The sequence below is a fragment of the Rosa chinensis genome, chromosome 5, assembly GCF_002994745.2.
Source record: "Rosa chinensis cultivar Old Blush chromosome 5, RchiOBHm-V2, whole genome shotgun sequence".
NCBI lineage: Eukaryota > Viridiplantae > Streptophyta > Magnoliopsida > Rosales > Rosaceae > Rosa > Rosa chinensis.
The window spans coordinates 32,696,114-32,717,159 of NC_037092.1; the positions used below are offsets into that span (position 1 = coordinate 32,696,114).

A 21,046-nucleotide genomic window follows, 5' to 3' on the forward strand; every position below is an offset into this window, starting at 1 on the left:
CTGCTGATCCGTATAAAATAAATAAAAAGTAGTGTAATGAAAATACAAAACACAATAGTAAAATTGCGAGGAAGAAAAAAAAAAAATATATATATATATTAACAATGAAAACATCTGGTTCCATGAATGAAAAATATACACAGAACTTCTGGTCTAGTTCTTCATATCATAATCTTGTTTCTCTCCTCTAATTGTACAAGAAGAACAAAAGTATATCTTGTGGTGAACCTCAAATTCCCTTTCTATAGAGATGTAGTCACAAGCTTCTAGCTTCGATTAAATTTCCAACTTCGAACTGCAGACTCTAAGGGTGGTTTGAATTTCAAATTCACGTAGTGACACGGAGGAAGAAACCTAATTGGCCATGCCAAATATTCACATAATGAAGAAGTTGAGGGGCTGCAGGCCCTCATATAATAGGGGATCAAGAAATATGTGATTTGATATACTTTTGTATAACGTTGAGGATCTTCTGGCCCTCTTTAATTGCATAAGTTGTGAGGAACTCCTTGTCATAATTTCTCATTGTATAATTCTGGAGGAACTTCAGGTCCTCATGTAATCGAATCTAGAAACACGAAGTTTTGATCAATTGTGAATATATTCACATTTAATCATATCATGAACAAAGAATAAACAATATTGAGCATATTGATAGTTCATATGATATAATAGAGGGACTGGAAAAAAATTATATCTAATACAACTTGATAAATCTGCAGATCAGAAAACAGAAACAAGGCAATATACAACCAATTGATATTAGAAATATGGAGTGTAAATCAATTAGTATAACCCATGAAGCAATGACCATATGGACTAGTGTCTAAATCATAGAGATCAATTTGGATAACTCAAAAATTAACTAATAACGTATTATGTATATGAAACAAAATGACACACAACTAATATGATATTGATTAGAGGGATTCCTTTAATCAGACCGAGAAATTAGAGCAAATTCAACTTACCAATAAATTGTGATATCTATACAAAGGTTCTTGGCTCCCACGAGATCACTTCAACCCACTGCTCTTGGCGCGTTCCCACAATATCACAATTGTACTTACCAAATTTGGTATTCCTGAGTGTATGTATTATTCTATATTTAGAAGGCGATTTTCATAGCAAATTGATAAACCAAACAATGACAAGTGAAAGTACTGATAAAGGGTCCATGGATAATCATGGAGAAGCAAATATATCATGATGTACTGATAATATATAAACGCCCCTTTTATTTGCTTGCTAAAGCCAATCGAAGCAAATGATTTTGATAGGCAAGTTAGTAGCTAGCCGTGCCTTAATCAAGATTTGAAAACATTGTAATATATGCAAATTGAACCAATTTGTTTGCATAATTACATAACCTGTGAATCAAAACATATATAGGTTAAACAAAATCAACTGCTATAATTATGAAAATTAAACTCATTAGATCATGAATCATGGTCAAAATCAACAAATGTTGCACTAAGACGTCTTAGATCATTAAGTCTTTAAGAAAAAAAGAAGAAGAAGAAGAGCAAAACGTGCTGATAACGTGTTATAAAGTAGAGAGAAGATAAAAAAAGAATAGTTGAGAGGAAGTAGAAGTGTTCTCATTCAGTCTCATTAGCCTCTTTTATATAGAGGTAGAGTGTACATCAAAGTACATAAGTAATGAGTATTTATGTGGACATCCACATAGATAATAATATTATAACACCTTATTATTTTTCACCCTTGACTCTAAATCTAATGACAGTTGAGCACGACTAAAAACGAAATCAACTAACCACCTAAACAAGATCGATACGTATAAATAGCAAGTATAGCAAAGCCTGTATTTTACTAGCACAAAGAAAAAGCCCATATTGGAACATAACTCTTTTAACAGAAAGAAAGTCGAAGCTGTAGAAGTCACAAATAGAGTAAAGCACCATGAGAATCTCTCTCTGTGCCTTTAAACTCCTCCTCGAAGCCAAACACTATCAAACCCTCCACTTCCTTCGAAGACGACGAGACACTACCAACCCCAACCTAAATGACGATGCATCGAAACAATACATCCATGAATTCACTGCTGCGGAAGAACCCTCAGCCAAACCCCGCGTGATCCTGCCCATCCCAAACGAATGGTAGCCGGGGAAGAACACCATGAACAACCTCAAATTCATGGCTGAGTCTCTCTCTCTCTATCGACGACTCAAATTCCGAGATCCCGTAAGCCTCAATCTTCAGCTAAGCAGGGCCGGCCCTGAGGGCTGCCACCTGAGGCAGCCACCTCAGGCCATCGGCTCCCGGGAACCTCTGGAGTTTCTACCTATATGATATAGATAGTATATATAAATATTGTTTGCTTTAATAAACCAGAAACGACGTGTTGTTGTAGCGAAAATGAGGAGAGTTCGCGTCCTTCCCACCAAAGATCGAATCGAGTTCCAATTTCATTTCTCTTTTTAGTTCCTTCAATCAATCAAGTTATTTAAGGAGGGCCCAAAGGCCAAATGGAACTAGCTTCGTCCTTTCAGCTTTTTTTTAGTTACTTATTTTTCTTGGACCCCGTGGCCTAGCTTATTATTTTTTTTTTTCCTTTTCCTATTCCATATAAACTTTTCCTTTTCTTTTTCCATATGAATAACTATTCCCTGCCTCACGCGCACGAAAGTTCTTTCCAGAAACCTAGATCGGGCTTCCGCCCTTTGCACGTCGCGGCTCCGGCTGTCACTTCGACTCTGGTTCAGCGTCTCTATTCTGGCGGCATTCGCTGTCCGAGACACTTTATCCACTCCACGAGTGTGATATAATTTGGGTCGTCGTTTTTACGTCGTGCCTGTTTCTCATCTGGTGTTGTTCATCGGTGCTACTATTAGTTATGGAAATTCTGGCCTGGAATTGCCGTGGAATCAGCAATGATGCTGCAGTGCAAGGTTTGAAGAAATTGATTCATCAACATCATCCATCTTTCATCTTCTTGAGTGAGACGAAGGTCTCAGATCCTGCTTATATGAGAGATTTGCGACTGGAGATAGGGTATCTCAACTGTGAAGTGGTGTTCAGCCGGGGACAATAAGGTGGATTGGCATTATTCTGGAGCGATGGCATCGACGTCAGGTTCCAGTCGAAGTCGAACCATCACATCGACGTGGAGGTACGTGAGGATGAATGTTCTGGGATTGCCTGGAGGTTGACTGGTGTTTACGGGCACCCTACCCTTTCTGAACGTCACCGGACATGGTCGCTCCTCCGGGAGCTTTGCGAGCAGTCTGCCCTACCTTGGACTGTCATTGGAGATTTCAATGAAATTCTCCATTCTTTTGAGAAGGAAGGAGGTTGTGTACGTAGAGAGGGTCAAATGCAACAGTTTAGGGATGCGTTGACGTTTTGTGACTTGTTCGACTTTGGCTATTTTGGATCGCCCTTCACCTGGTGTCGGGCTGGATAGAGCGGTGGGTTCAGCCTCCTGGACGGATATTTTTCCAGCAGCTAGGGTTTCAAATTTGAAACCAGTTCATGGTGATCATGTTCCAGTTCTTCTTGGCGCGTATCGTTCTCCTCCTCTTCCTGTTGGTCAACGCCGGAAGCGTCGCTTCCGGTTTGAAAGCTTTTGGGTGCGTCATGAGGCCTGCGTAGAAGTGATCAAGTCGGGGTGGGTTAGTGATAATCAGAACCAACCTATGTTTCAGGTTTCCCAAAAAATAATGCATACACGTTTTGCTATTAATGATTGGGAAAGGTCCACTTTTGGACGTAGGAGTAGGGAGATTGAATTCCTTCGAGGTAGACTACAATCTCTTCTCGCACTACCTGTTTCGACTGGTAATCAGCAGGAAAGCATGGAGTTGTCCTCAAAATTGGATGTTTTGTTAGCTGAGGAACATGAGTACTGGAAGAAAAGGTCGAAAATTTCTTGGCTTGCTGAAGGTGATCGTAATACCAAATTTTTCCACAGGAAAGCTTCTAATCGACGAGCCAAAAATAGGTTGACTGGGTTGTTTGATAATCATGGGGTTTGGCAGTCCACAGAGAAGGGTTTGGAGGCTGTGGTCACTGATTATTTTGGTTCGATGTTCAGTGCAGGGGAAGTGGATCTTTCTCATATGCATTCAATAGTGGATCTGGTTCAACCAAAGGTCACATCTGAAATGAATTCTATGTTGTGTGCTCTTTATACAGCTATGGAAATTAGAGCTGCTCTTTTTCAAATGTACCCTACCAAGTTACTTGGACCTGATGGCATGCCTCCAATATTTTTTCAACAGTATTGGGACACCATTGGTACTGATGTAGTGGCTGCAATTCAGAGTTTTCTCCATTCTGGTCAGTTGCTTACTTCTATTAATTACACTCATGTCTGTTTGATTCCAAAGGTGAACAATCCTACCTGTATATCAGAATTACGTCCCATTCCGCTGTGTAATGTCATTTATAAGATCTGTTCTAAGGTGATTGCCAATAGATTGAAGAGTATCTTGTCCCAGATTATATCTCCTTTTCAGAGTGCTTTCATTCCTGGACGTTTGATTACTGATAATACTCTTATCGCTAATGAGGTATCCCACTTTATTCATAATAATCGGTCGAGTAACGATGGAGTTATGTCTCTTAAACTTGATATGAGTAAGGCTTATGATCGAATGGAGTGGGTTTTCTTAGAGGCTGTGTTGCTTCGCTTGGGTTTTGCTGAGACTTGGATACATGTTATCATGCAGTGTGTTAAGACTGTTCGTTATTCTTTTTTGATTAATGGGCAGCCTAGAGGTTATTTGACACCTACTAGGGGTCTAAGACAGGGCGATCCCTTATCACCATATCTTTTCATGCTCGGTACCGAGGTATTTTCAGCTCTAGTAGAGCATAAGGTTTCTCAGGGGCAGCTTCAGGGGGTTCAGATTCGTGCCGAGGCTCCCACTATCCACCACCTTCTATTTGCAGATGATAGCCTTCTGTTCAGCAAGGCTAGTTTGGAGGAGAGTTCTCAGATCAAAGATGTCTTGTTGGATTATGAGTTAGCATCAGGTCAGAAGGTAAACTTTTCTAAGAGCAATATTGTTTTTAGTAAAAAAGTGTGCACTTCTTTACAGCAGTAGATTGCAGATTCACTTGGTGTGGCTATTGTGGATAAACATGAAAAGTATTTGGGTCTTCCTACTTATCTGGGGAGGAATAGGACTGAAACATTTGCTTATTTACGGGAAAGTTTAAATAAGAAACTTGAGGGTTGGCAAGGCAAGTTACTAAGTAGTGCAGGGAAGGATCTTCTTATACGGGTAGTGGCTTAGGCTCTTCCTTCTTATACTATGAGCTGCTTTTTATTACCTAAGAATTTCTGTGAGTCATTGCATCAGAAGTGTGCCAAGTTTTGGTGGGGTAGTAAGGGTGAAAACCGTAAGATACATTGGCTATCTTGGGACCGACTATGTCAACCCAAGGAGGTTGGTTGCATGGGCTTCTGAGATTTATATGCACATAATTTGGCCCTCTTGGCTAAGCAGGGTTGGAGGTTAGTGCGTAATCCGGGTTCTCTTTTGGCTCGATTGTATCAGGCTAAGTACTTCCCAGATGGAGACTTCTGGTCTAGTGGGCTTTCTTCATCTCCCTCTGCATGCTGGAGGGGTATCCATGCATCTAAACACATTCTGAGGAGGGGTGTTCGGTGGGGAATGGTCTGCAAGTAAGAATTTGGGAGGATCCGTGGATTCCGAGACCTTTTTCTTTTCTCCCTATTATTCGGCATGAGAATGGGCCAGAGAGAGTTTCTGATTTGTTACTCCCAGGTTTTTCTTGGAATCTGGCTCTTATTAATCAATATTTTGTGGCTGATGATATTGATTTGATTTTATCTATGCCTCTTAGTCAGAGGGATGTCCCTGATCGTCTTATCTGGCATTATGATAAGAAAGGTAGATTTTCTACCAAGAGTGATTATGTGTTAGCTTTTGAGGAGCTTCATAACTATGGAGAAGTTGCTACTAGTTCGGAGAATCTTTCTTCTTTTTGGAAACATATTTGGTTTGCTCAAATACCGGGCAAGGTTAAAGTTCATTGGTGGAAAGTATGCTCTTCTATCCTCCTAACAGCGGCTTTGTTGCGTACTAAAAGGGTTTTTGTTCAGGATGGTTGTTGGTTTTGTAATGATTATGATGAATCTATTAATCATATCACAAGGGATTGCCAGTTTGTTCAGGATTTGCTTTCTCTTTTTCCGGAGCTACATGGGGTGTTACAGATTGATTGTAATGAAGGTACATCAATTACTACTTGGTTGGCCTCTTGTTTTGATATCCTATCTAAAAAGAATGTGGCTCTATTGCTTATAGTTGGATGGTTTGTTTGGAAAGAGCGCAATCTGAGAGTGTGGTCAAATCAGTTTGTCTCGTTGACTCACTTACAGTTTCAGATTAGATCATATGACATGTTGTTTCAATCTACTTTGGCTACACCTCGTAGTACTGTATTGAGGGGTAGGGCAGTTTGGTCACCGCCTCCTTCCGGCTGGCTTAAGGCTAACTGTGATAGAGCCTTTGATTCCTCCTCCAAATTTGGTGGAGTAGGAGTGGTTTTTCGTGATGCTATGGGGGATATTGTTGGTGGAATTTGTTTAAAGGTCAACTCTGTTGCCTCTCCAGATATTGTTGAGGCCATGGCTTGTAGGGCTGCTTGTTCCCTGGCAGTACAGTATCATCTTTCTCCTATTATGGTTGAGACAGATTGTCAGAGTTTAGTTTATGCTATTGAGTCTGAGGGGGAGGAGACTTCATCCTTGGGTCGTATTATTGAGGACATCAACTTTTCTCTTGGGATGTTGGTGGGTTCTTCCTTGAGACATGTGTATCGTGAAGCTAATATGGTTGCCCATAATCTAGCTAAACTAGCTTTACATTCTTCTTTTAATATTTCATGGAGTGGGCTTGTCCCTCCTGTTATTAGAAGCTTTGTGGCTTCTCATTGTACTTTTTAAATGAGTAATACAATTCGGTCGTCTTTCCCCTCAAAAAAAAAAAACTATTCCCTTTCCTTCTCCGTATGGAAAACTAACAAAATTAAACCCTATATATTAATTATTTATGCATAGAAAATTTCCCACATCAAACAAGATTGATTCTTTATTTTTAATAGTTATTAATTTCATCTTTACTTTTATTCAAAATACATGATTTTGTACTGTTATTTTGCACAATATATATATATATATATATATATAGGAGGCCACATTTTTACTCTTTGTCTCAGGCTGTTAGAATCTCAGGACGGGCCCTACTGCAGAGACCAGAATCCGAGGAGGCGGTGGTTCAGAAATTGAAAGAGGAATTGAAGGCGTTGCCGGAGATTAGAGGGATGGAGGAGTTTGATGAGAATCTGGTGGAGGGGTTCGGTGCGGCTCTGCTCGCCGGGTACGGGTGGCAACCAGGGCGAGGAATCGGTAAGAACGCAAAGGAAGATGTTGGTGTTGTGGAGGTCCGGCCCAATGTAGGAAGGCAAGGGTTAGGGTTTCAACTGGAATAGGGCACACGACATGTAGTTTATCAGGTAAAGAATATGAAAGGTGGAACTGCCAATAAGTTGAAATAGTTTGTGTGTATTTGATATGTTTGCTGGGTAATTGAGGCTTTTGTTAAATTATAGTGTGCTTTTTGCTCAGCTGCTGCTAGTATAATGAAGCGATGATGGTCTTGATCACATTGTTCTTGGCTTCTCCTAGTGTATATGGGAGAATGTTTCTACGTTTTATACTAGCTTGCTATGTTAATTCTAGTACATTGTCCGAAGCTATTGATAATTACATTCTCTAAGCTATTGCTAATTTTCCATGGAAAAGGTAATCTGTTGTGAACCTTCGACTTATTTTGCCTAGAGCAAATATGAGTTTGAATGGTGAGGTGATTGATGGGAAAAGTGGGAAGTGAAAGTTTAAAAGAAAGGGGCTTGCTGTGTTGGGAAGTAGTTGAACAAGTGGGTTGTGATTGAAAAGCAAGAGCCTTCGGTCGATCGGTTGCTGCCTTTACCCAGTTATTAGAGGAAAAGGGGAGCTATATATCTGCAGATTTCAAACCTCTTTAACAAAGTAGTATGCTTGATTTGGGGCAAAAATACATATTTATTTTTAATCTGTCAAGGGTTTGCTGCTTTATTCTCAATCAGAAAGTATTACTACTTCCAATCAGAAAGAATAAATGTGATATGATAAATTACATGTGTGAAGTAACATGGGAGTCACTGATTTTGTTATAACACTAAACTAGTTTCGAAAAGCCATCAAGAGCTTGGATGAGGCTATTCGGCAATGACTTGAGAAAAGAAGGGGTCTCTGAGTAGCTCAGAGGCTGAAGGTCTTGCCCTCGGCTGGCCTAGGGATTTCTCAATAAATGCCTTCACCTCTGGATCGGTCACCTTGGACAAGGATTCAGGCCTTATACCAGTTGAGACCTTCCTGTAAATCTTAACAACAGTTTCACATTCACTGTATGGTATCTCCCTTGTTGCCATCTCCAGCAAGCACATCCCAAACGAATATATGTCCACCATCTCATTGTAATCCTCCTCGTATAGCTCAGGTGCCATAAACTCTGGTGTCCCTATAACTGTGTGAGCTTTGTGGCTGCTACCCACTATTGCTGCAACTCCCAGATCACCGATCTTCACCTGGCCATTATTCCCATTGACGAAGATGTTACTGCAATTGAGATCTCTGTGAATGATGCATGGCTCATGTGTATGGAGGTACTCCAATCCCTCAAGCACCTGCTTTGACCACTTCTTCAAAGCCTTAGTATTCACACGGTGATGCTTCTTCCTGTAATCCCTCAGGTTCCCAGAATTGCACACTTCCGTAACAAAATTCAAAGCATTACGCTTGACATCCTTCCAAACACTGTAACATTCAATGATATACTTGTTCTCCAACTCTCTCAATAGCTTAATCTCTGCGTCCAGATGATTAGATAGCACTGGATTGTCACTCAATTTCCTTAACCACACCTTATTCCATGCCACCTCGTTACCTTGCTGCTGATCAAATGCCCTATACACCTTCTTCACAGCACCCTTACCAAGGAGAACATCATACCTTCCAAAACGCCCGGTTGGATCAACCTCCACAAATGGTTCGGAATCTGGATCAAAAGTATTAGGATCCTTGACTGCCATCTTCAAAGGTCAATCTGATATGAAGATTCCTAGTAAACCCGAAGCGCAGCAAATTTTTTGGTAAGAGAATATTTATTTAAATTTTTTATATGCAAATGTAGTATGGTGGGTTTGGTGAAATGTCCTAATTGGATTTGGTTTGTGCTCTAGGGTTGAGAGGGATTGGTTTCCCATACCCAATAGGATTATATATACTCCTAATACCTATATATATGGGTATGGGGGAGAAAATCTAGGCATCCGAGTGAAATTGCAAATTTGTGTGTGAGTACATAAGAACTCTTCTTTTAAGGATTGATTGTGGTAATTTACCTCAATTTTATCTCGAAGAGGTACAAAACTATAACAAGTAAATCTTTTCAGAGTGCTTAACAAGAGTTCAGATGCAAGTGTATAATTGTATCTTCTACCGTCTAATTAAGCAAGTTGTATCTCTCCGGGTGTGTAAGTAAGAAAACATTTATATTGGGCCGAATGAAAGCCCATGGTAACACCATAGCGCGCACCCAAACCATACCATACTAGAAGAAGAGGAAGTCAGGAATTGTCGAAGTAATCGAAAGAAACCAGTTGGGAAATTCGAAAGCATGAAACTCTCCTTCTCTCTGCCCTCCAAATCCTCTTCGAAGCCAAACCCTATCAAGCCCTCGAAGACCTTCGACGACGCCAACGCCCGCCAAAACGGCGACGTTTCCAAGCAATTCGTCAAAGAATTCGACGCCTCCAAACCCCTCACCGGCGGCCCCAAAGCCCCCGTCATCGCTCCGATCGAAAACGAATGGCGCCCTCACAAGAAGATGAAGAACCTCGAGCTTCCGATCACCGAGCCCGGCGGCCAGGACCTCAAGTTCGAACCCGAGTCGCTCTCCGTCGAGCCCGACTCCAATATTTCGTACGGCCTCAATGTCCGGAAGGCGTCTGAGTCGGAGAATTCGGGCTCCGGCGCCGGCGGCGAGCGGCTGAGATCCGGCGGCGTGGAGGAGACGCTGCTTGAGAAATTCAAGAGCGATTTGGAGCGGTTGTCGGATCACAAGGGGATGGAGGAGTACGAGGGGATGCCGGTGGAGGGATACGGTGCGGCGCTGCTTTCCGGCTACGGGTGGTACCCCGGGAGAGGAATCGGAAGGAATGCTAAGGAAGATGTGAAGGTTGTGGAGTATACTAAGAGTACGGACCGGCACGGGTTAGGGTTTCATAAGAATCCGAAAGAGAAGAAGGAGGAGATTAGGAAAGAGAAAGAGGAGGTGGCTAAGGAGGTGAGGATTGTTAAGGGTAGAGATTATGTGGGTTGTAGGGGGAGGGTTGTGGAGAGATTGGGGAATGGGAGACTGGTTTTGAAGCTTGCGAAAAGGGGGAAGGATCAAGAGGAAGTGGAAGTTAAAGTGAATGTGGATGATGTTGTGGAGGTGGGTTCGAAAGAGGAAGACAAGTGGAGGAGGTTGAAGGAGCAGGAAGTGAAGGTTGGGAGGAGTGATAAGCCGAGGAGAGAAGATCAGAGGAGTTATTCGTCGTGGCTTGCTAGGCACATTCGGGTCAGGGTAATCAGCAAGGAGTTGAGAGGTGGGAAATTGTATCTGAAGAAGGGGGAGATAGTGGATGTGGTTGGACCCAGTACATGTGATATATCTATGGATGGGAGTAGGGAGTTTATTCAAGGGGTGTCGGAAAATCTTCTTGAGACTGCACTCCCAAGGCGCGGTGGACCGGTGCTGGTTTTGTCGGGGAAGCATAAGGGGGTTTTCGGCAGTCTTGTGGAGAAGGATGCTGATCGAGAAACTGGTGTTGTCAAGGATGCTGATACCCATGTCTTGCTCAATGTGAGGCTTGAGCAGATTGCTGAGTTTACCGGAGATCCTAGCTACCTTGGATATTGATTTATAGGTAATTTGAAGCCTAATTCACTTCTTTATACACGGTGTTTGCTATATCAAATTCTGATGTGCATGTGTCTCATGATTTACTGCCTGTACTCCTTTCTTGGGAACTTGGAAGTTTGCTGCTTCTGTATTTCAATGAAATTTCAATGGTTGTGAGGATTTTATTTCTTAATAGTATAATCATGTGTGTGAAGATATTATTATTTTTATTTCTTTTACCCTGTGTTGTTGTAGATAATCAGATGTACATCTTTGTTTTCTTAGTAAAGGTAGTTATGGTTTTCCACCTTACTTTACCTTAGTTAATGGATCATATGTGTTCTGTCTCAAAAAGAGAGAGAAAAAAAAGAGAGGATGATATATGTTGGAAAGAAAGAGGAAGATGGTTATCAAAACATTATTTGTGAATGGTTTTTTAGTTTATTATAGTAGAGAGTAATATGAGTTTGATTTCGTGTTATACTTTCACCTTCCATGAGTATTTAAGAAACGCTCATAGCATCTAAATGATATTCCGTATAGTTTATTTTCCTTTGCACTGAGTCTTACATCTTGGATACTGAAATCTAAATATAGATGAAGAGAGAGAATAGGTAAAATCATTTCAGAAAAGAAATCATCACTTCTGTGCCTGAATGATTAGTGTAGGAAGATGAGTAAAATTAGAGATATTCGAAGGTCAGTGCCTTTATTGATAGCTTTTTAAAAGCAATTATATAGTTCATTGTTACCACATTACTATGGATTGGTTGGCAAAGAAGGTTTCCCTATTGTAGGATAGATAAACAGATCTGAGTAAGGACTAAGGACCATGAGCTTAGACTGTCAGAACTGCAGCCCAAATCTTCAGTTTTCTGGTAGTTTCGACACCAAAACATTTCTGCCTTTTCAAAATTTTGTTCTCGACTTCTCACCTTTAGACCTTAATCCCAAAGCTAGTAAGCTCTTATAACGCATATTGCATTATGAAACTAAGCTCTTAAGAATACTCTTGCACAATGAAACTTAAACAGCAGCTTCTTTCATTGGGGTTTGTTATCTGCACCCAAACTCAGGCCCTGCTCACTATCTGTTATAAGGTTATGATGTTTTAAGTGGCAACTATGATGTTATTTCCAACATGGATCTCTCTATCAATTAATCATTTCTGTCCTCTGAGAAAGGCTTGAACTACATTAGAGTCTCACAGCTGGTTAGATGAAAATTAATACGATTTAGAGTAGTTATCATATATGTGTAGAATCAGTATCCATCACTCTGCATAGGTATTGTTCTCAGGCTTTTAATTTTAGCTTTGCAGGAGCTCTTCCTCTGTATTTATGGTTAAGCCTTAATTTAAGGTGTGAGGCTGATGGCGAAGGATATTATGGGAGGTGGTCTTTAAAGTTGCTTTATATAAAGAACAAGCTTAGAGTCTATTGTTGCACGTAGGTAAATGCAAAGAACATAGACAGTGACCTTGTACCCGTGATGTTTGTTTTTTTTGTTTTCGGGGGGGGGGGGGTTGGGTGGGTATGGATTCTCCCCCTTTGGGTTGCACTGGGTGTCCAAATCATTCTGAACAATATCTTTGGTGTTGTTTTCATTTTTATTAAATAACAGGTTCTTTCACTCTAAATTTTAACCTCCTCTTTCTGACTGTGAAGGCAGTTCAACTTATCAATGATGGAAATGTTAGCTGGCATAAGGGAAAAGTTCTACAGCTATCAGAAGGTGTGGAAAAAAAAATGAGACAATGGATTATTGTTGCACATGAGAAGTGGACCTTGTTTCTCCAACATTGCCATTTCTCACCAAGCAGCTACTCAATGTCATTCCAACTAATTATGGCAATGAACCTCTTGTTTTTCGGAGCAAAAAATAGATTTTCTATACAGGTAAGCATAAAAATGACTTTCTTACTTTGCTAGAACATGAACCTTCTCATTTCTTGGAAACTTATCGGACCTGTATTTTTCAATAACACCACTAGTGTCCCCTATGATTTGACCTTCAGTGCAAATTTGTTGATCAAATGGTGTTTTGCGGCTCTTTCAATCATTTTGCCATATCTGAAGTCTGTCGATTAATTTTAGGATTTAGAATTTTGAGGTGCGAGTCTGTTCGATTGTGGAATGTAGTTGTTAGTCCATCTTTGCCAACATAATGACTGGGTTCTCTTGGCTCTTACACGATATTGATAATATTATAACCGCATCCCTATTATACAACAGCAGCTGCATTTTGCCATAGATATCATTATTCTTTTGTATATATTGTGCTGTTTACTGTTTCTGGAAGGTGAATTGGAAGGGCAATACGGATATGTATATGCTCTTATTGTCTTAGTACAAAGGATACTGGAATTATCTTCTGAATGTTCTTTTTTTCTCCCTTTTTCTGGGAGTCATGATCTTTTTTACCACTATTATTTCAGATTTAGTTGAAATAGCTGATCTGGGTACTAAATTCATAGCGATGTACAAAAGCTGCAGAAAATTGGAATCTAACTGACGAGGTCGAATAGGTGCCAATCTGCAATGATGCCGTTGCCCGTAGTGCGACAGGCCTTGACAAGGGTGTTCCTGATGCACAATTGAATGCTTGTGTTGAGTTTAACTCGGCTAGTGTGATTGAAATCTGAATCTGTGGAAGCTATTTGTGCTTTACGTTGTGGATGTGAAGATTTCCCCGCACTTGTTAGTTAATGACCTTGCTGACGCTCCTTATGTCTGGTGAGTTTTCGTGAAAGGCGTAGGCTAGAGGGGGAGGGAGGTGAAATACATAGGTGGTGTAGGTCACCTACATTCTTTTGATACTGCAGGCCATTTTGAGGTGTTCATGAATGCTATTTGAGAATTGCCCGAGTTAAAATTTGTACTGAACAATTAAGTAAGGTCTCAGTTGTAATTTTGCCTTTGGCCCCGGCGTCGATTGAGACGGCCCTGTCTCCATCAATTTCAAGCATCTCACGGTAAGGTCTCAGTTATGGAAGCTACATTAATAGGCAAAATGCATTTTTAAGCTAATGCCTTCAAATTTAGCGGAGTTTTGAGGCAACATGTACGATATCATGCGACAAAATATAAGGTTCATCGACAAAATATAAGGTTGAGATACAAGATGACCCGTGAATTTATTTCCATTATTATATGAAATGTCAAAGTTGCAACTAGACAAAAGTTCAGCTTTTGTTAGTCAGAGAGAAATTTATTAGATTCCAACGATCAGCTTTAAAAGATTGTGTTTAACATTACACTCCTGCAACTAAACTAACCAGGTTCCAACAGCTTATAAGAAATAAAACAAGTTCACAGTTTCCTCTTTTACAGGCACAGGTTCCATAAGTAGAGAAGCTACAAAATCTTTGAGAATGGTTCCAGCACGAGTGTAGCCATCTTCAGGCTTGTATACTACATCTATCACGCGTGTGAGATTCAGAACTCGCATTAAGAGCGGCGTGTCGAAGTGTAGGCTGGAGGCACTCTTCATTTATGTCCATTCCTTGCATCACTCACGTGTTTAATTACGAAATTCAATTATGGTTTCTTCTTCTGTTGCACCGTATTGTTTCATGTAACATTCCACAGCCGAGGCAACATGTCCTCTCTTTTGTTCAAACTATATAGCCAAGAAGATTAAGGTAAAAATTAGCTAAGGAAGAGTTCTAAGAAAGTACATATTATCTTTTATTAGTGCGGCGAATTCAATTACCTTGTGGGATACAATGTCATCCATGAGTCTGCAAACTACTGATGAAGTCTTTACAATCTTAGGGTCACTGAAGATCCACTCAAAGGAGTCTTTTGTAACGATATCTCCCATTCCAACAAAGGATGTGGTTGCTAGTATTGAGTGACAAGGGCTACTTCCATGTATTCATCCATTGTTGGTTCTTGTGGAACCATTTTGGTTCAGCATGGTATGCCCTAACTTGTCTCTTCATCTAAGACCTATATGCAGCAAGTCAACCATTAACAATTAACGTTTAATAACTTTCTGAATCTACAATACTAAACGTAAATTGAGGCTTAATTAATTACCGCTTCTTTTGCGTAATCGATACGATATAATCTTCCCCCGCTTGCAAGCTGTTGTTTTGTTTCAGCATAGACATGTAACAGTGCCTCGTAACAGACTCTCATATACTCCGGTAGCTTATCCATGGCGGAGAAGTCCCACCTGCAAATAAGCAAGACAATGGCGATTATAAGTGGACAAACTTTTGTTAGGACTTCGGAAGAAATTGAGGTTATATAATAAGGGAAAAAGTGTGTGTGTGTGTGTACAGATCCTATACACACTACTACAAAAAGTTAATCACACAACACTAATCACACAATGGAACAGAAATCGTCTGTTGTGTGTTTAAGTAAACTCTATTGTACAATGGTACTAATGATGTTCTGTTGTGTGAATGTTAACAAAGTGATAATTTTTTTCTCAGAACTACATTGCACAACATAATTAAGTATTGTCCGTTGTTTGATTCTTAAAAATTTAGCGGCAAATTTCCCTCCACTCTCGAGTCTTGGTTGTCTCTTGAAATCTGAAATTTGGGCTACTTTATACAACGGTGCTTGAGGTTTCCGTTGTGTGATTGAAAACTGGATGTCAAATTTTGAGGAAGCTTGCTTGAATGTATTCCACAAGGTAAACCTAGTGCAAGCTGTATAAATTAGACAACAAAAGTTATACTTTTCTGTTGTGTGAAGTTGGAACATAGGCGGCAACATTTTGTGCCAAAATGCTATAGGCAGAATATTTCCCTCCATGTTTTGGCATTTTGATTTTTGTAGTGCACTCTTATGACAGTTTATTAGGTTTCTGTTGTGTGAATGACTTTAGAATTATTGAAGTTTAATTATGCCTCCCACCCAGCCCTAGCCACATCATGTTTGAAAGAAAAATAAAACAAAATGAAACCTGACCTCTCTCTAGCTCTCTCAGTCGTGAAACCACTATCTCTCTCTCTCTCTCCCCCCCCCCCCCCACAAAACCCCTCTCTCTCGTGAAACCTCTCTCAGTCTCTCGATCTTCTTGCTTCTATTCTTTATCCCCTGAAATCCAAATCCTCTTCAGCGATGGAGGATATAGAGTGCCCTAGATACAATACTAATAGGCACATAAATATTTTGTGTGATCTGCAAAATCAAGAGTGAAAAATTGTGCTTTCAACCCTGTATATGCATCCGTCGCGTAGTTACATATATCATGTGAGAAAAATTGACATGTTTTGTGGTGGTCAATAATAGTCAACCTAATTTTATGACAATTAATAATATATCATTTTCACTGAAAACCGGCAGTGTATGGCCGATAAATAGGGTTTTTTTTAGGTTTATCTTACATTAATTGCATGATTTGATCAATACGGGTTTTTTAGGGTCCCTTATCCCCTTTTGTTTGGTTGGTTAATTTGAAGTTAGAATTTCACATGATACTGTAGGTACATTTCTGCTGAGTATGTTGCTATACAATATAGCGGTTTAAGTATATATGGATTACTGTGAGGGCAACCCAGACTTCACGATTGCTGATCCAATCGCTGAAGTAACTATCAAACTTGGAACAAAGAAGACTCTGGAAATTATAATTTATGAGGTTAGATTGATTCTTCTTTGTTGTTCTATTATTATTTGATATATACTATCTATTTGCACAAAATTCATATTCCACGACTCCGGGCCTATTTAACAATACTTTCAGGCTTTTAGTAATGATAAAAAAAGCTTCCAAATACTCATACTTTTAAATACTCTTCAGATCGCTTTATGGACTGGTTTGAAACTTAGAAGAAATAGCTTATAGTGCTTCATACATAAAATTATAGGTGTTTCATAAGGAGATGTTCACGGTGCATTTACACGAAGCACTTGCACTTCATAAAAAAAAAAATTTAAATAAAATTATGCCAGTGAGAAAAGGCAATTTCATAGAAGCACTTTCAGACAATTCCCCTTATGCATGTCTAGTGATGAATCAAAGCTTACATTATTGAATTGGATGTCAATAAATTGCATAAGTGCACAATCATATGGGAAATCTGTAGTTGGGTGGGAAGTGAGTTATAAAGTTAAATTTCTTGCTGACTCTATACTAATCATTCAAATAGCCACAAAGATGATCCCAACTGATGAACCAGTGCTGCATCACAGCTTCAAAGTCGGCGGACAGGGTAAATATTGCTCACCATTGACAACCCAGCCTCAAAGAAGAAAAGGCTTCTGTACAAGTTCAAGAACAAATTAACCCCACTACTAACCAAGGATTCTAAGTTACCATTTTTTCAGGACCCTTTAAAGATATTAGAGCCAATGATTTTTCATGTAGAAACACATAATGAAAATGGACAAATGGTCCTTTCCATTACCTCTAATGATTGCGGAAGAAAACGAGTATTAGAGAAACTTATGTGTCATTCTAGTGGGTTATAAGTAACCACTATTCCAATTGTTGAATCCAACAATGTCATAAGAGATGACCTTTGGGATTCAAAGACATGTAGCTTTTGACACGACATGTTGGGATAACTTGGTCATGATATGATGATCCGTCTAATAAAGACTTCACACGGACATCCTTTCAGCGAAAAAAGAATCAAAGATATTGATTCATATAGAAGCTTGGATCGCCGTTGCGCCACCCAGCGCCCGCCATCCCTCCACGGCGAGCACATGGACATGATGCCATATGCTGCCCCATGTTTCCCTTCTCCGATTCCAAAGTCGGTTGCGACTTCGTGGCCAAACCATAACCTAATTGGTTGTTTCTATAGCCCATCGCTCGTTTTACAAAACCTGTTCCTTAGAGAAATTAAAACCGAGACCGTCCTATGCAAAGGACATAAGTGTTGTCATTTTATTTTTACATAGAATCCGAGGAGATTCTGTGGAACAATTCAACAAATTTGCGGACCATCTAGGTATTTTATTGTGTTGGTAGACGCGCATGCATACTAGTCAAGTTTCGCGCTATCGTCTACTCGTCATGGATAAACTTCTGGCCCAGATCATATGGCTAAGGGCTCATTACCCAGATCGTCTCATTTAGTCAATTTTTTTTTTTGATAATGTTGGATAGTTTACATTGAAAACTTTCGATGAATATTGCATATCATTGGGGATTGATGTGGGCCATCATATTCCCATGTGCACACCCAAATAGTCTAGCGGAAGCCACCGTTAAATGACTACGATAGTGTTGGTGACGAAAAATTCCTAAGGGGAATTTTGCTTGCCAATGAATTCTGACTGGAGCAGGAGCTGATCGGGAATGATTGAGAAGCTTCCTTCGTCGTTGACTTGGAGTCAACCGTCGGCGCAATGGAGGGGGGGGGGTACCTGCAGAAAACCCTTCGACGCTGAAATTAGAAACTGTATGAGTTGTGTGTAATAGAAAAAGTCGGAATAAGATATCTTACTTGGTCAGTGTGCTCACTATTTATGGGTGAGGGAGTGCTTGCACCACAAGTCAAATTTAATATCGCCATGATACATGTACTTATTATCGCCATCATGCCGCGTTAATAGCCTGATTTATGATCTCCATTATGTCGTGTTATTTATGATTGCCATCATGCCACGTTTAATAACATGATTTATGATCGCCATCATGCCGCGTTAAATAACATGATTTATGATTGCCATCATACCGCGTTTAATAGCCTTCTTCATTGCAGTATTAACAATGGTAGTTATCATCATATTCATGATTGTCATTACTCGCATATTTATGGCGAAGTTTAATCTCGATGATGGTGAGTCAAATTCATTTACTACCCCGCAACGCCCCAAAACTTTCTCTTTGGACACTTGTCCTAAGAGAAAATTTCTAAAATCTGGCCTCGACCCAAGCCCAACTCGGAAATTCCCTATCTTTTGACAAGCCCAACTCGAAAGCTCTCTCTCTTTTAAAGTTGTATGATCTCCTTCTCCTACTAGCCTTGATGTGGTTGTCATCTCGAACCTCGACAAGGTTTGTCACCTCAATGAGGTGAAGCTTAATGCTTCAGTGTTCGGCACAGTTGCCTCCTCAAGCATTTGCCTTTTCGAGTCTACGCCTTATCTAGAGTTCACCTCCTTGCTGAGAGCTTTTTGTCTTCACTTCATTTATGATCTCCATCATGCCACGTTATTTATGATCGCCATCATGCCGCATTAAATAACCTGATTTATGATTACCAACATGCTGCGTAAAATAGCCTCCTTCATTGCAGTATTAACAATGGTAGTTATCATCATATTCATGATCGTCATTATTCGCATATTTGTGGAGAAGTTTAATTGCAATTATAGTGAGTCAAAGTCGTTGACTACCCCCATAATGCCCCAAATTTTCTCTTTGAACACTTGTCCTAAGAGGAAATTTCTAAAATCTGGCCCCCGCTTGAGCCTAACTCAGAAGTTCCCTCTCTTTTAACAAGCCCAACTAGAAAGTTCCCTCTCTTTTGATGTCGTTCGATCTCCTTCTCCTATTAGCCTTGATGCGGTTGTCACCTTGAACCTCGACAAGGTGAAGCTTAATGCTTCAGTGTTTGACACAGTTGCCTCCTCGATCATTTGCCTTTTCGAGTCTACGCCTCCTCTAGAGTTCACCTTGTCGTTGAGAGCTTTTTTCCTCTGTGTTATTTATGATCGCCATCATGCCATGTTATTTATGATCACCATCATGCCACATTATTTATGATCGCCATCATGCCACATTTAATAACTTGATTTATGATAGCCATCATACCGCATTCAATAGCCTACTTCATTCCGGTATTAACAATGGTAGTTATCATCTTATTCATGATCTTCATTACTAGCATATTTATGGCGAAGTTTAATCGCGATGATGGTGAGTCAAAGTCGTTGACTACCCCCATAATGCCCCCAAATTTTCTCTCTAAACACTTGTCATAAAAGGAAATTTCTAAATCTAGCCCCAGCCCCAGCCCAACATGGAAGTTCCCTCTCTTTTAATTGAAGAACCCAACTCGAAAGTTCCCTCTCTTTCTCCTTCTCCTACTAGTCTTGATGTGGTTGTCACCTTGAACCTCGACAAGGTTTTGCGCCTCGACGAGGTGAAGCTTAATGCTTCAGTGTTCGACACAGTTGCCTCCTCGAGCATTTGCCTTTTCGAGTCTACGCCTCCTCTAGAGTTCACCTTCTCGTCGAGAGCTTTTTTTCCTTCCCGGAAGCCTTTTCATCGTCGAGAGCTTCTTCTCGTGGATGATGTTTTTTCTTTTTGTCGCGTTTCCTCGTTGAGGATATTTTTTCTTCATCGTGGGCCTTCCTTGTCAAAGATATTTTCCTTCGTCACAGGCTTTCCTCATCGACGATATTTTTCTTCGGCATGGGCTTTCCTCGTCGAGAGACCTTCTTCATCGATGATGCTCTTCCTTCGTCGAGAGCTCCTAGTCGACGATGTTTTCCTTCATCGCAAGCTTCCCTCATCGAGAGACCTTCCTTGTTGACGATGATTTTCCTTCGTCGAGAGCTCTCCTCGTCAAGAATACTTCCTCATTGACCTTTCATAGTCAAAGATAATAAGGGCTTATTAAGGGCCTTCCTTGTCGAGGATATCTCTTCATCGATAGTCCCTTTGCCCCCCATATTGCCTCCATGTTTTTCTTTGCTGCATACTCTTAAGCATAGGAAGAGTAACAATCCATCCTCTATATGTCAATGCCGTCCTTTCCAAGAACCAGTGTTTAAGAGAACTTTAATAACAACGAAAACAAAAATTTATTTAAGGTAGCAAGAGTTCGAAATCAAACCGTATATGATGAATTCATGGACTGCCCTCAAGGTCGAGAATCAGTTTTTGTATGGGACACAGAGTTGCCCCTATTTTCCTCCAAGTCCAATAGACAATATTTTATTTATTTTGGCCATCGGCCTCATACATTCCTCTTGGTCACCACCACACACATACATTTTGGCCACCGGCCTCATGCATTATTTCAGCCATTGGCCTCGTGAATTATTTTGGTCACTAGCCTTGTGCTTACACTTCGGCCTTGGCCTGATATATTATTTTGGCCACCAACCTCATGTATTTATTATGAAATGAGA

The 21,046-nt window shown here is 40.3% G+C and overlaps 2 protein-coding genes across 8 annotated transcripts; one reads left to right on the forward strand and one right to left on the reverse strand.

Moving 5' to 3' along the window:
• Window positions 1–8,164: 8,164 nt before the first annotated feature.
• LOC112203653 (probable serine/threonine-protein kinase WNK11) lies at window positions 8,165–9,157 on the reverse strand. The gene has a single exon (XM_024344582.2). It carries the CDS (start codon window positions 9,127–9,129, stop codon window positions 8,257–8,259), a length of 873 nt encoding a protein of 290 aa, XP_024200350.2. The 5' UTR covers window positions 9,130–9,157; the 3' UTR covers window positions 8,165–8,256.
• A 483-nt stretch (window positions 9,158–9,640) lies between these two features.
• On the forward strand, window positions 9,641–14,028 carry LOC112164471 (protein MOS2). 7 transcript variants are annotated; one of them, XR_005799427.1, is made up of 4 exons: window positions 9,641–11,010; window positions 12,307–12,437; window positions 12,653–12,883; window positions 13,423–14,028. XR_005799427.1 is itself a non-coding variant. In XM_024300673.2 (2 exons), exon 1 carries the CDS (start codon window positions 9,717–9,719, stop codon window positions 11,001–11,003), a length of 1,287 nt encoding a protein of 428 aa, XP_024156441.1. In that variant the 5' UTR covers window positions 9,642–9,716; the 3' UTR covers window positions 11,004–11,010; window positions 12,653–13,278. The 7 variants fall into 7 exon arrangements, 1 of the variants encoding a protein (XP_024156441.1); XR_002922337.2 differs by lacking the exon at window positions 12,307–12,437 and having other exon boundaries at window positions 12,657–12,883; XR_002922334.2 differs by lacking the exon at window positions 12,307–12,437 and having other exon boundaries at window positions 9,642–11,010.
• Window positions 14,029–21,046: the final 7,018 nt, after the last annotated feature.